We start from the raw sequence: 16,384 nt of genomic DNA, 5'->3' as shown, positions 1-16,384 counted from the left end.
AAGTATCCTCTATATATTTATCACGTAAATACATAGAGGAAGTTACTTTTTACATATCTATCTACACTTCAACCATATGTAGTAGCCAGTAATCCCGTGAACTAGTCCGGAACCCAGACATTATTTGGTTTCGAATGTTCAGATGCACCTTTCTCCAAATGGATGGATACTCGAGGTTGAGTATGTTTGTCAAGTCCTATTCAATTTATATTCTTGTATCATTGTTAGAAATAGGCCAGGTAGGTATATATTTTTTTGATATTCTCGTAAGTAAGAACCGACTATAATGAAATAAGGGACTGAGAATATAATTTGAATTTGTGTTTTACTTTTTTAGAGTTTTTCTAATCTCTGATCATCTTACACTTTTCTTGTATTAAAAGGCAAAAAATAAACAGCAGTGTTATTTTAAACGTTTGTTTAATATATTAAATTAAAATATTTACACATGTATATTATATTTGTGATGCAGTTTTGTACAAAGTTATCTTTCTTCTTCAGAAAGTGAAATATAATCTAGTAGCTTCAGGTACCTACTAAGTCTAGAATAAATAGCTCTAGTTGGATTCTTGAGGGTTTTGCTCGGCAGGCTCCTGGACTATAACAACTTGCTTATGGGCCCGCCTTCTGGCATAGGGGCCTAACCTGACCCTTGTTGGTTCTCCAGGACCTTCTGAAACCTGAAAAATGTAGTAATATAACTGGAATAAGCTTTGCCTTTTTAGTTTTTGATAAATGAATGTTCTTGAGCGGGAAAGTTGTCTCCCGATATTCTTTTATGTGAAACTTGGTAGGAAAAAAGTTAGACATAATCCCGATATACGGAAATAGGAGCATTTACTGCATTTAAATTAAAGACAACATTTTAATTACAGTTAATTACAGAAACTGTAGGTATTTTTAATGTGAACTCTAAGATGTTTTAGACAGACATATTTTGAAAAATAAAATATCAAAGCTTTCTATTATTTGATAAGAAAAAAAAATACACACCTGTACTCTCTTCCGTCCCGCTACATTGTTTTCCAAAAATTTGTTTACAGCCGACAGAGTATTAATTGGTATCTATAAAATAAATTAATATTAATAATAAAATAAATAGACTAAACATTAAAACCAACTAAAACTGTGCGTTTTACAAAGCTGTACTCACCAGACTCCTATTATTTTCTCAACCACCAAAAACACGCCATGTACCTATACTATTTACCTACAATTGGACCAAACCATATCCTAGGTACTCCTCTTATTAGTTACTAACTACTTAATTAAATAAAAATTATAATATCAAGCTAATGGTGTTACCCATTTATATACGATTGACTTTCACAAAATTTACAATTCACCCCAAAATTTTATTCAGAAAACCGAATAAAATTTTAAGCCATCACCAATAAGTCATTTCATGAAATAGTACGCAACTGTGAATCGTAACGAGATAAAAGCTTTTTTTTACAGCAAAAAGGTATCTTCTTACTACAAGGTATTGAAATTAAAACTATAACGTGAAATCATAAAAAGAAAAAAAAAACATGCATTTACAAAATGTTAAATCTCTTCATGCGGTAATGTGCGAATAAAGCAGATAATGTGTGTGTACATTAAGCATTATGGTTTATAATTCTTTAATGTCCCATTTCACGTTGTTACAACATAACAATTCGTTAGTCTTTTAAAATCTTAGCGCTAATATCAAACCCTTCACATGCATTAATTTAAAATTACTTCTTAATTTAAAAGGCGTCAAGCAAGATTTATTTCCATTTTGTAGCATATTTTTGTTCAGCATGCATTTTTCTTTAATCAAAAAAGTTTCAACCCTTTTGAACAATCTATATACAAAATCCATGCAAAAATATACGAAAACACAAAATAATAATGAATTGGATACCAATGAATGATCGTGCACTTACAGAGAAAATGCCATCTATAAGTTTAGAGGCACTCGGTGTCTGTACCGATATGTGTGCCTCGGATGCAGATGATGATGAAGATGGGGCATGCTTCGAAGATATGGAGTCAGAGTCAGAGTCTGTAGGAAATGTAGAATTTGATGAGTAATTACATATTAAACACGATGAAAAAGACTTACTAATTACCTAAAAAAACAAGAAACATAAATGTGTTATTGTACCATGCGATGATGTAAGGTAAATAGAAACTAAGACAATAGGAAGGACTGATGTTATATGGGTTTCGAAGTGGTTCCTACTGTAATTTATAGACAGAAGATGTATATCTTAAAAAGAGATCCTTTTTATTTCAAATTAATGTCGCAATATATCCTTTTAATCGTTGCTCTTTGGCAATGAGTCAGTAGCTGAATAAAATGGGCTTCATGATTCAGTAGATAGAAAGTTTAGTAATAAAATTCAATTCTACACTAACTAAACAGTGCTCAATTATTTACTAAAACGAGTATCTTAACAAAACAAGGAAATTGTAGTGAAACAGCTAAAGTATCACAAATAGCAATTGTTGCCATGGATGTCTAAATAAATTCCCAGTTTTACGCAATTTAAATTAGAATAATATAAACAAACCCAACAATTTTACGAGTTAATGCTGTAGTTATTTGTGCAAATTTATCTGTTCTTTTAATAAGTCCTACGGAGGTGTTTGGTGCAAAAGGGGTTCTCGTAAAAAATAAAAATGTAATAAAAGCTGGAAGATAAAAATATGATGAAGATTACAGGGGCAGAGGAGAGGCCAAGATTATAGTGTAGCGTTCCCTGCAGAATGCTTATCACAATTTGTGCGACATAAAACATTTTCATGACTCTAAATAAGCGTTTCATACTAAAAAGGTAAATAAATTTTGATTGCAGTAGTTTTATGCAGTGTATCAGATACTGAAAACATTTTTCCTAGAACTCTCCCTTTATAGATTTTTTTACGGCTTATGTTATAGATTTCAGTATTAAATAAAACTTGTCCAAGTATAATTTACGTCTTATTTTCCAAAAAAAAGTCTACACCACAATTTTCTTCAGTCCCTCACTGGTTGTTGTACAAAACTTATCTGCTAAAGTACTAAAAATATTGGTATTTTTAATAATAGCTGGAATAACCGGAATGGCCGTAAAAGCCGGCACCCCCGGATACATCAGCGTGACCACCTGCTTGGACTGAAGCTGACTTGTGTACTGTCACACCGGTGTTTTCTGCTGTGTTAGTCAGAAATCCGCTGACTGCCTTCAAAGTTGAAATTGGGATCTGCAAAAATTTAATATTACACATTTGTATAAAAATAACCATTGATTAGCATAACGAGGTAGGTATATAAACTCAGTGTGAAAAGGTTGCTAGATGTATGGGGCGAAAATTTAAAGACGAATGATAAAACTTAGACCAACAAGTGATGACAGAACTACTGCAGCCTGCTAGCATACTAATACAGACCAATATATATCAAGTCAAATTGGTTCCACTTACATTGAAAATATCCTGGAAGAAAGTGCTTGGCTTTTGAGCGCTAACAACAACCTCCTTTCTATACGAAACATCTTGACCGTGTCCATGTTCTCCATGAACGGACGCTCCAGCATCACCATGTGCTTCAATATCTATCCTCTTTTGTATAGGCTGAACAGTCTTGTATACCACTGTTTCCTTAACTTTGGTTTCTGGGGCAGCTACTTCACCACCAGCACCAGCGTAACCACCGATGAAGACTGTTTTGTGAAGGTGGTGTCTGTGAGGCTTGTGTTTGCGAATTGTGATCACTTCTGTTGGTGTGGGTTCAACGTGTACCTTTATTTGAACAGAGAATGGTTTTAATTTTGGATTGTTGGTTGAGTGAGAGAACAGTTGAAGTTAGAACATAAAGAAGAATAGTATGCTATATAGTTGTTGAGGTGTAAAAGGTTATTTGTAGAAGATTTTATAGCGTCAGTATTTGAACTGCCGTCGATAATGTCTGGGCTAAGAAACGGCTGAACGTCTTTGATCAGAAAGGTTTAGAGATGCTTCTCTTGTTGACAGGTTTTTTTCTCCAAAGTCAATCTACGATAAGAAACTTGAAATGTGCGTAGTGAAAGAAGTAGATTTTAGGGTTATTTATTGTTGTACATTGTGGCCTATTTATCATTATTATTGTTATCACAAGCTCCTAGACGAAAGAACATTTATAGGTTAGCAATTAATTATTGTGTATTCAAAGTTTTCTGCTGGGAGCGATATTATCGCTTCTAGAATAGCATTGATGCAGATCAGCATTTGTGTAGTTACGGACAAAGTGCGAAGATTTCTTCGGCTGTCTTCAAGCCTCTGGGTGCACGTACCAAATTACTAGTTGATTTTAACGAACCTGATGATCATAATAACTTTGTGGACGCAACCACATCGGTTGAACATAACTTCTCTGAGGGATCCTAAACAACGAACTCATAATATCTGGAAAATAAACTTGAGGAATTTTATGCGTGCGATAGTGCGGACTTTTCCATTTACTCACTTCTTTGACAATTACTGGCTTCACGTCAGTGTTAACATTTACATGAGCTGTTGCTTCAACGCCAGCATTTGCGACTGGTGTGATTTCATTAGCCGATTCGAATTTCGCTTCTCCATAAACTTTCTTGTGTACTGTTTTAACTTCTTCCACAGGGACAACTGAAACTTCAGTTTCTTTAACCACTGTTAATGGTACTCCTACAGATTTGTGGGCAGAGACTGAAAATCCTGATGCTCCTGACACGTCAGTTTCGCCACCCTGGAATTAGATAATCATTTTAATGATTTCTGTTCTATCACTTATTTTATTATTCTTGCCATGCAAAATGACTTTTGCAATTTTCAAATGATCTACTTTTCATACAAAAGTGTTGATCTTGGCATGGGCACATTCCATCTCATACAAGCACCATGCAAAATTTGCAGCTTTGCAGCGTAACAAGTAGAAGTGAAAAACGGGATTTCAAACGAGGCTCGAAATGCAAAAATGGGTACAGTGCATTGTGAGTGCATGCACGGAAAAACTTGGTACTTTTACCTTAATCCAGTAAGTAACCACACATCATTTCAACTAGGACACATTTTGCAATGTTTTAACTGAGTAGAAGACAGAAGAATAGGTACAAGATGATAGTCTTAATCTGAGAGGAAGATTTCTTTGTCGTTAATTTTAAAGATAGCACATTGTTTGTTAGATGTTTATTTCTGAATTAAATGATTAATTACAAATATATAATAATTTTGTTACGAATTAAGCCCTCATTCTCACATTGAGTTGATGTCGAGGAACGCTCCATAATAATATTTTTAAATCGTGTCTTTTCTGTTTATTATTTGTGTTTATATTTGAATTTTAAATAGGGAATTGTTACTTATTATGGAACGTTCATAATAGAGGGTAAGTCACACGTAAAACTAAATCATCCGCCACCACTCAATATCTCGTTTGTTCTTTAAGTTGCTTTTTCAATTCTTTCAGTCTACGTCTTTCTTCTTTCCTTCTGGCTTTTTCTGCCTTATCACCTACCAGCACGGAGGATGAACCATGGCCTCCAGCATTTGCAGTGGAGAAACCTCCTCCAACTGATTTTCCACCGGTGACTGCTCCTCCAAGACCTGCAGCAGCATTCACGTTTCCACCAGCAGTGGCTCCGGCAAACAGTCCACCTGGATTACAGAAAATATTGCATTACAAAAGTGACCTTATTGGATTGACAATATGCTTTACTTTTGCTAAACAAAATACCGATAATCGGCTAAAAAACTAAGCTGCCACTCTATAGGTATATTACATTAATTATGTGTTAATTTTCAACTATTAACTATCAATATTATTTAATTATATCTAATTCTAGATTAACAATGTACAAACAATAATCAATTTTAATTTCACTGTTCATTCACAACAAAATTAGGCCTTTTGTTATTCCAAAACCATTTCTATTTTGACATTAGCACGCTCAGAAAAACAATTTTGAATAGTAATCGAGAAAATTATTATTCAAATAAATTACTAATTAATAAATGAATGGTTTGATTTGTTCATTTATTCATGCAATTGAATATTCATTATAATGTGATATTAGTTGAGCATACGTGGCATATGCAATTGAGACAACGAGTTTTTCATAGAATTCATCAACTGTAGGTACAGTCAACTTCAGGTCAGTGGTAACAGTTTTATAGGAAGATCCTACTTATTAGTATCGAGTTAAGGTGCATGACAGTTATCACTGATGTGCAGCCTACTGTACCTCAGTAATTGCTATCTGACGTAAAAGGTCGAGGTGAAGTTGACGCTCAATTAATAGTTACTACGTTACTGCGATCATTGTTTAAGTCTAGCGTGATAAAGTACCTTCTTATACAAGCTATTCAATTCTAATCTGAAATATCTTATTCAGAATATTCACACTGAAACTAAGACGATTAAGATCTTTATCAACTTGGCAGTTTCATTATGTATCCAAACATACGATTTGTTATTCGACTTAAGCTTAACTAAAGTCTAGATGAAAATTTTAATAGCAGATAGAATTTAGTATTGTATATCAACGTTTTCAAACATTCTCCTGTGTTTTATTAACATACACAGCTTTACAATTATCCTTGTCTAATTTTTCGTCATCATGGGAACACAGGTCTTTTGTTTTCTTACCAAAGGTACCACTGTTGCCGTCGACGGCTCCGCCCAGTCCAGCCCTGGCTGCCGGTCCATTGGGAGTACCAGCTTCAGCATATAAACCGCCTCCCGTACGACCGTTACCTCCAGCTATAACAAACATATTGCATGAACAAAAAACACTAACCACATATTCACAATTGTTCTTATTCTATTTCGTTCTTCTATCATATTAATATTATAAAAGGATAAATTTGTGTGTTTGTTAATTAAATATACCTAGGCACCGAATCTTACATAAATTAAACAAGAGTTTCAAAGTTACTACTGTAGTTTAATTATTATCAACGGTTATCATAAGAAATGTCTATCAATCTATAACCACGTTATGAAAGGTCGTAGGTGTGTCTTCGTACTAAATCTTGATCAAAGCATTTAAATAACTCTGTTTACTTTTATATTGAATCGTGATTATCATTTTATGAATCTGCAGTTATCCAGCTTAACTATGAAACAATATAAAAATAGTTTTATTTTATTTATCACTTAAATATAATACGTTATTTACCTGATAAGTAAACACCATTCGTGAAAAGAAAACCGAAAGATTACTTAGAACTGACAAAAATAATGACAGAGTACATATGTATTGTCAAAGGTCAAAAAGTCCTACGTAAATATCTATTTGGGCAATTCTTATTTATATCCAACTACGGCAAATAATACATTACATTTAATTTGAAAAATATTTGTGTCTATATTTTTAGAAGGGAACAGGGCGTAAGGCTTAAATAAAATCATATTTTTAACGTTTATAAAGTAGGACCCACAAAATAATAACGAATATTGAGTCCAACTGTAATTTACACGATTTTATTTAAATATAGGTAGTGTGGAAACCAACTTTTAGTTTCTTAATTTAATCAAACAATAGCTTAGCGGTTTGGTTTGATGCTGGCACGCTGCGCTGTTATCTACCACTATTTAATCATGAATAATTAACATAGAAAACATACCTAACCCTCCAAGTCCCACGCCAGCGTGGTACCCACCAAAGTTGACCCCCAATTTCCCTTCACTGAAGGTAATAAACTGCGGAGCCTGTAAAGAGAAACATTAAAATTAATACAAATTCATGACAATTATATTCAGCATTATACAAATAGCTTCATAACTACTTTATGGACTACTAATTTATTAAGTTTATGAGTTAATTTATTTTACTTTGGGTAATTTTGATAAAATGATTGCTTTCGCGGTTTTGTATGGGGTATAATTTTGTGGTTGTTGCGGTAAGGTCGGTTGCTGTCGGGGGAATTGATAAAACTATGACGTTAAGTACTATGCTCATTAGCAATGTCTAATGGTACATTAATTTGTTGTTATTTATAAGTTAGCGTAATGACGATACATGATGATTTAACTACCTTATAGTTCGTGTGTGTACTTGACCCACACATTAATCTTAGAAACTGACCTACTTTTTTTCTGTTACAGATAGTCCTATTGACGAAAAAGGATATTTTTTTAGTTTAGTTATAATCAGGTTATCATATACTTTCACTAGTATTATTTGGACATAGTTAAAAGAGACGAGTGTAGATAATCTCTATGTAACTTTGTGTAACTCGTATTCCTCAAACTCTTCGGTTGGTATAGTGCCTTCGCTTGGCTCAAACTTACGTCATACTTAGCTCCTTGTAAACTTATGGCCTAAGGATAATTATACTGATATGTCAATGTGATTATGATAAGCTAAATATATGGCTTGTGGCTGAGAAACATCGTCAAGCTTGGTATCCAAAGAGATAGGTGACCATTTTATCATGATGAGTACCTCTGTGTTTTTTTTTAGAAAGGCACATTAAATTAATTAATTTCGTTTAAACATTTCTTTAACATTTTGTAATTCTGCTCGTTTCCAACAACTCATAAATATCAAGTTAGCTAATGAACGCTTAACTGATTCACAGAAATTCCAAAATACCGGAAGACCGATTATGTCCTATTTGGAAAGTTCCGACAGGAAAATCATGTTAATTCTAAGTACACTCTAAGAAATAAACCTTCCTTGTTCAATCAAGCTATCCAAAACTATTTTCCTAGTACTTAACTTACTTAGTAGATAACTATATTACGAAATAAACGTATCCAAGATGAACTTACTAAGTAGGTACCTACATAAACGTGTCTAAGGGATCTATCAGACAGGGAGCGGTCACGCGGTCAAGCGTTCAAGCGGTCAGTTTTGCGTTCTTTGTGTCATATTCCGTTACACAGATATACTTACACAGGAGGCGTTCTGACCGCGTCGGGCAAATAAAAGTAGTATTAGTAGAGCTCAAACGCAGAACGCGAACGCAGAACGCTCGACCGAGTGATCGCTCTCTGTCTGATAGATCCTTAAGAAGGTCTAAATTGTGGACGTTGTATAAGCCTATGTTGGCGAACTCATATTTTTGCGATAAACTCAATAAATTACTAAGTGGATCCTTAAAGCAGAATTTACTGTACAACCTCTAATAAAATCTTGGATTTAATACTCTCTTGAGTCTAATTCTGTTTAAATATCTGCCATTAACGTGTCTGTTCAAGCTAATTGTTATTCATGATGTTAAAGAGATTAGTTTTATTATATTATAACATCAAAATATTTACGTATTGATCCCATTTTCTTTGTATAAATAAAGATACACGTGCGAATGTAATTAATCTTAGAGAGTTCGAGATTTCTAAGAAATTGAGGAATCTGCTTCAAGTCTATACAGTCCTGGTATCCAAGACCTTCATACTCAGAAACAATGTACGTAGCCCTGGTTTTCTTTAAAAATCATTTTATAAAATTACTTTCCTTTAAACCGAGAAGTGATAATTTTTCGATATAAATGTAAGAATTTTGAACTGTTTTTAAATAGTATCAAATGCCTTTAAAGTATCAGATACTTAGTCAGACTCAATTCTAACCAAATGTGCTATTACTATTTAAATTATTAGGAAAAACAATCTAACGTAATTCACATTTAAACTATTGTTGGTATATTTTTGCTTCAACATCTTTGACGTACATTTTACAATACCTACATAACCGGAGTTATATTCCATAAAATTACCATTAGGAAGCATTAAAATTTCATACATTATTTATACTTAATAGTTGGTAAATACCCATGTATTGAGTCACACGACTAACACCTGTTATTGAATTTAAAGCTGTGTACTGCATCATAAGTTATTTTATTGGCACTAATATCTTGATTGCTAACTAGCTGATTGCCTGCGGATTCACCCGCGTTCGGGAAAATCTTCTTCCCGTACCCGGATAGAATATTTAATGGCGCAATGTTCACCATGCCGGACTGCCGAACCTAAGGTCTCGGGTTCGATTCCCGGCTCGGTCGACATTTGTGTGATGAGCATGCTTGTTAGCCGTGGTCTGGGTGTTACAATATGTTTTAATAAATATGTATGTGTAGCTATATGTAGTTTATCAGTTATGTAAGCACCCATAACACAAGTTAATTGATAACTTACCATGGGGCTAACCGACCGTGTGTGAAAAGGTGTCGACATTATTATTATTATCCCGACATTATAAAGCCTATGTTACTCGGGAATCGTCTAGCTACCCCAACAATGACTTTAAACTGTGAATGTGATTTTTTTAAATCAGCTCAGTAGGTTTTGAGGTAGCCTTTAAGGTACAAACAAACACATGTTCTTCTTTAATGTATAAGTATAGACGACTATATTAGAAGATACCCGAAGTTACGTCAGACAGACAATGGCTTTTGTTTGAGTCTATAAAAACTTGCGCAAGGATGAGGTAAAAATACCGTCTGTTAGTGATCAAGCAAGGTAATATTATAAAATTGATAATACCTATCTATATTTTTCATTTAATTATAATGCTTAACATTTTAACTAAAGGATGCTTTTAACGCATTATCTTTCCTACTTCTTAATGTAGGTACGAGCCCTAATAACATGAGATAAAATGCATTAAATGTGTTAATGTTAATACCACTGTCTGCAATAAAATAATATTTGGTACTTAAGCTTGGCGAGAGAGTAGGTGTGTATAATCTCAAAAAACTATTTTTGTTCATAAAATCGTATGTCTAAATTGCCACCCGAGTGGCGACCGGATAAGGTGTCTCGCTAAAAACGGTTCATTTACATTATTTATCAATTAAAATAAGGGTAATTATAATTATTATACATTATGCATACAGTTAACGAGCCTAATTGTTGATAATTAAGTACCTACGTTATTTAATGAGTGTTATTCCGGTCTTTCAGCAGATTTTTCTTCTAAACCTTGTTTAACTATTCGTTCTTTTCTCATATTTATAATTGATTTTAAACGAGTAATTAGCTAGCAAATTGTAGTTGTTTTCCAATTGCGTTTAAAGTTAGAATTATCGAATCACGCAATGGTTTTCTAAGAAATGACATTTGTAAATTGATTTAATAAATATGTTATTTCCGTAGAAATACATTTACTTTTTATTTGAGATTTCCAGATTTTCTCAGTATTTTTATAAAGTTTCAACAATATTTTTTTACTTATTTGCGCCAAGACTTGAGGCAGTAACTTACCTACTTACTTACCTTAATTGTGGATAACATGTTAAACAACTTAGACTTAATTTAAAAGTAGATGCTTCTTTCAGATATAAAGTAAAATATTCAAGTTTTTTGATAATTTTAGATAAAAAAGCGACCAGATAAAACACATTTCATGTTAGGCATTGCGAGGAGCAATATATCGAATTTTATCTTTATACGTTAAAAGTACCTATCTTTCTTTATGTTACACTATGGCAGCATACAAAGTAAGCCTGAAGTTTGGATAAGTATAATATATAAACCTTGATGTCTGCATAATATTGGTGGTTGTTTTATTTCTTTGTACTTCATAAAACGAGTGTAGTATTAACGTGAGATAGAAATACATAGCAAAGAAAACAGCACTGCAGTTCTAAAGAACGATCCAAGCCATTCACTTGTTTGATCCCGTAAAATCAGCTAGGTACATGGAGAGGTACCTAATTCCTCAGTAATTACCCTACTAGTTTATAACTATGATGTATACGTATTCAATGAGTTCTTCAGCATAGATCGTTATTTCCTGGATGAACCGATTTTTCCCGTAATTAGTTACAGTTTACTTTTTTAGACAATATTATTACGCTGCTCTTCTATTGCCCTGTATCGATATACCTTATTTTTCCAACTAAATTTTTAATTTTTTTACAGTTAAAAATCTCTGGATGTATCATTAGTTTATCACAGGAATATTGTTACGCGGACTATTAGATAAGTAGGTATTTTGCTTTTTTTACGTAAAAAGACATTATAATTCTTCTCCTTTCACTTTATTTTCCTTATTTAAAGTCATAAAACCGTACCGTCAAGTGTGCCGTAAAACTGTTCAAGGCTCCCAGTTATTTGAACACAATAGGAAATTACACAAGCCATGATTATTATTCGCTGTTTTGGTGTGCAATGATATCCGCTGTACCAACCTCATTAGTTATTTCGGCTACGTATACGTACAAAGTGTTTGTTTACAAATATAAGCAATAGGACTGGTAATATAGTTTTAAAATTCATTTGACCAGGAAAAAAAAAAGAAACTGTCATACGTTTTGTCATAGAACAGTTGTAAGCGTTTTCACACTAGCGGATTTATATCGAGCACGTCTCATCTCGGTTTTGATAATTACGCAGGACAAAAATCCGCTAGTGTGCAAGCTTTGATACAATGAATACACTAGATAATTGGTACCGGTAGCATACCTACTCTAGGTACGCGTTGGTCGCTTACAGCGCGCTCACACTACAAACTTTTAGTCGGCCGATAGTTGTTTTGGGCTCATAAATTAGAATGAAAATAAATGGAAGTACACACTTATCCACGATCGGGTATTTGTCCGGTATCAGACCGACTGAAAACTTTGATTGAATTCACAATTTTCAAAAAAAGAATCCCTCCTACCACCGAGCCTACAAGTCGGTCGACTGTTTAGTCTTACAGTGTGCGCGCGCGCTTAGTACCTATGGGTAAATCCCGAACATCTATCTCGTAACTCGTTAACATGACATTAGAATGACCGTGTCTGATTCTGATTATTGTTTATGAACTGATTTACATTTGCATGTTCGTAAAATGTAAATATTCTGAACATTGACCCGTAACATGGTCAAAGTCCTCGTATTCAAATGGTTTTAAGGATCACTGGTGATGTGGAATTAATACAATATGATTGACTTTCATGTTATCGAGAATAGATGAATTATTCATATTGTAATTTTAAAGTGGAAAAAACTTCAATGCATATTGAAATAGTTGCGACTATAACTGAAGATAAAGTCATTGGCTCCCTGTTAACTAAACTTGTGTTATTCCTAATTATTTTAGATGTAAGTCTTACATGTTACCTATATAAATAAATAAATAACAATCTTGCAGTAAAAGTCAGTCTGTTATGAACTCAGTCATTTTAAATAACTTTCTATTGTAAACAGTTTCATAACGATTTCTTGCCGTAGGTCAAGTAACTATGTGAATCGGCCTACACTACTAAGACATACACTAGGAACATTAGATTACGACAAAAAAACTTAATCAACATTTCTACCTAGTTGAGAAAAGGCTAGGCAGATAACGATAGGTACATCTGTGATAGATATATGAAAAACAGTCCATGATAACAAAAGGCCAGTTTTGCCAACCAATCGTAACCCTTTCCATATTCAATGCATCACTATTTGCAGCTATCGGATATTTTTGTGTATTGTGATTGCATCGCGGGCATCGCACTTGTTAATACCCGTTTTTGTCTCAATGTAGACAGACGTCAGATTGATATGCACTGAGGCGAACCAGACTTTTGAGTATTTTTAATCTATACATATAATAAATCTGTAGAAAAGTAATTTTTGTACATTGAAGAAATTGACAAAAAAAATAGCCAACATGTTAAAGGATAACTAACAGAACCCATTTCCATCATTTTTGACATTTTTGTCTGTTTGTCTGTTTATCTGTTTGTTTGTTCGGGATTCACGTAAAATCTACGAATTCAATGCAGACAATGCTTATATACAAAAATTCTACGTAACTTGGGGTATTACTTAGTTTTTGTTTCATCGAAATCGATTCACTCTATCAAAAGATAGGATTAATTTTGTGAATTCAAGATGTAAAATATTACGACACGCAATCTGTTTGTCGAAACTGTACATTTGAATGTTGTACTTATATTAGTTGATCGGCCTATTATTAACCTTTACACAGAAAATCACACCTTCATAAGTAACTTCGGAAGAAAAAAAAAATGAAAATTTTGTTTAGCCAAGGTTAAAGTAGCTCCATCTGTGGTAATCTGTGTTAAATAAAATACATAAAATTTGTCGAAGGAGCGAGGTGGTAAATGACAATAAATTACCATACATTCTTTATAGAGGATTATTATTTCAACAGATGGAGTTGTGTGTTTTCCGTAATTCACCATATTTTAACACGTAGTGTAATGTTTCGATAGACATTTCAATAGTGTTTGTCAGTTTGCCGTGCCACATCAAAATCCAATTATAATTATTACCTTGATGAAAGGAAAATTAATAGTTAAAACGGTGCCATCTAAATTATTTTTTGAACATTATGTCAAAAATGATGACTTTAGTATAACAATTAATTATCATTTAAAGTTACAGATGGAGTTCATATCAGGATTTTCTCATAAACATAGTTTAGCTTATCTTCCACTAATGTGGTGGCCTTAAAACAAATTACTTTGAGTGAGTAGTATTAAGTATACCATATTTATTTTTTCTGATGCAAAATATGTAAACTTAATCCTGGAAGAAAGGAGGATCTGTCTCTCGCAAGCGCTGCTAAGCGTGAGGTAGGTCGGTAATGTAGGATTCTGTAGCTTTAAGAACAAGCCTAGATACAAAGTGCAGATAAGAAATGGGAGCTTTCTCGATTTAATACCATACACACGTAAAATGCTTTATCCGTCTGTAAACGTACAAATTGCGCGTCGCATACCAGAGACATGCTTACTTTCAACTTCTGATCGCAAATACACTGGTCACGATTACGAACAGTCTCAGTAAGACCGCCAACAGTCGACCTGCCAACGTCAGCTTCTGCGCTAAGCAAGTGTTCTTAATAGTACCATCAGAATAACATTCATCGTTGAATGAGGTGAATACATTTTCACAAACCACAATAACAGTAGGAGTCAAAGCGTATGATCGCTTCATAGAGCTCTGATTGGCCCCAGGTGACCAAGTCAGGTCTGATTTGTTCGTTCATCAGATCTTTGAAAGTGTTTCGGTGGATAATTACTTACTGTCGTCCTGTGTGACACAAAATATGGTATATAAACGTCCTCCGCAAGACCGAAATTTTCCCGGTGTGCGGTAGTGACGCACAGTATACAACACTTATGTTTCTTTCGATTTGCTGGATCCACCAAGAAATGACAAATTGCAAGCGTACATTTTGAAAATCTTGGCAAAACTGCAGGTTTCAAGTACGAACACATGAAGTGGACTCTCACAGATACGTACATTTTGCCTATTCGTGAACTAATGCAAACATTTCGGAAGAGTCCCGGCTTAGGCCTCCCCCACATTAGGCGTGCGTGATCCTCGGGCGTGTGAGTAGCGCGGGCGCCGCGCGTGCGTCGCGTCGCGTTTTGCTGCCCTGCGGCATTTACCTACAGCGCGCTCGCGGCGCGCACGAGCCGCTCTCCTTGACGTTTAACTGCTAAGGCGTTTAGCGGGCGGCGGGGATAGCGGGCGAAGGGGTAAGAACGCAACTCGAGCGCCGCGTGCTCGCCGCGAGCGCGTCGCTTGCACTCTTCACACATGCCGCAGGGCAGCAAAACGCGACGTTCATGCAGCGTGCTCGCGACGTCCGCGCTACTCACACGCCCGAGGATCGCGCACGCCTAATGTGGGGTCAGCCTTACCATAGTGAGTAAGTGCACAGAAAATCCCCGTCATACAAGTGTTTCTCCCCAGTAGTGAAACTATCCTACCCTATGCGCCTGCTGAGGATGATGACTCATTTTATCATCCATCCAGCTATTTCCCAACTATGTTGGTGTTGCCTTCCAGTCACCGAATCTTTTTGAGTACCAATATTTTGCTTGGAGCGACTACCTATCTACCTATCTATCTTCAATCCAGTCTCACTACACAAGACGATATCCATGGTAAAACTGACAGACTTTCTGGCTTCTGATTAGTCGCAGCAGCTGCAGAAAATGTACAAATGACAGCTTTGTCAGACTCAAAGCATATAGACATAGATTATAACTGTTTCCTGTGAAAATTACTTACGCACCATACGTAATAATGTTCCAAATTGGCTGACTAGATCCAGCGATATTCACAACGTCACAAACTTTACTTCTTTTGTTTAGATAAATGGTCACATCCACAATACAACCTTGATCAATGAATCTATGCGACTGCTAAGTGCTAATCCTAATTATACTGTCACGTGAAAGAATGCACCTACGGGATAAGTAGTATTTTGACGATTCTATATTGCCCACGCAGACGAAGTTGCGGGCAACAGCTAGTACGAAAATAAATTCTGACAAAACAATTTTTTGTACCGTGTTTTTACAAAACAATGACCTATGTCGCTAGAGAGGTCAATCTTTGTTACAAAATTAGAGACTCAACATATTTCACATGCAATTTAGAATTATCCTTATTTGTTTGGTTGCTAAAGATATATTTTTTTTTTAGTATTTTCGTTGCGTTATTGTGTCACCT

At 34.6% G+C, this 16,384-nt stretch overlaps 1 protein-coding gene across 3 annotated transcripts in view; it reads right to left on the bottom strand.

Moving 5' to 3' along the window:
* Nucleotides 1–492: 492 nt before the first annotated feature.
* Nucleotides 493–16,384, bottom strand: part of LOC110381140 (homeotic protein female sterile) — a 33,684-nt gene continuing 17,792 nt past the window's right edge. Inside the window, exons 3-11 of one of the 3 annotated variants that reach the window (XM_049847452.2) lie at nucleotides 7,594–7,678; nucleotides 6,614–6,727; nucleotides 5,483–5,622; nucleotides 4,457–4,714; nucleotides 3,436–3,753; nucleotides 3,120–3,216; nucleotides 1,914–2,032; nucleotides 994–1,065; nucleotides 508–680 (exon numbers count right to left, since the gene is read on the bottom strand). In XM_049847452.2, coding sequence (XP_049703409.2) covers nucleotides 558–680; nucleotides 994–1,065; nucleotides 1,914–2,032; nucleotides 3,120–3,216; nucleotides 3,436–3,753; nucleotides 4,457–4,714; nucleotides 5,483–5,622; nucleotides 6,614–6,727; nucleotides 7,594–7,678 — 1,326 coding nt within the window. In that variant the 3' untranslated portion in view covers nucleotides 508–557. Of the gene's footprint in view, nucleotides 681–993; nucleotides 1,066–1,913; nucleotides 2,033–2,366; nucleotides 3,217–3,435; nucleotides 3,754–4,309; nucleotides 4,715–5,482; nucleotides 5,623–6,613; nucleotides 6,728–7,593; nucleotides 7,679–16,384 lie in introns of those variants that run through there. The other 2 variants (XM_049847451.2, XM_021341349.3) reach the window with 2 other exon arrangements.

The sequence above is a fragment of the Helicoverpa armigera genome, chromosome 7 (genome assembly GCF_030705265.1).
Source record: "Helicoverpa armigera isolate CAAS_96S chromosome 7, ASM3070526v1, whole genome shotgun sequence".
NCBI classification, from domain to species: domain Eukaryota; kingdom Metazoa; phylum Arthropoda; class Insecta; order Lepidoptera; family Noctuidae; genus Helicoverpa; species Helicoverpa armigera.
The sequence above is the reverse complement of the archived record's forward strand: the minus strand, read 5'-3'. Positions and strand labels throughout refer to the sequence as shown.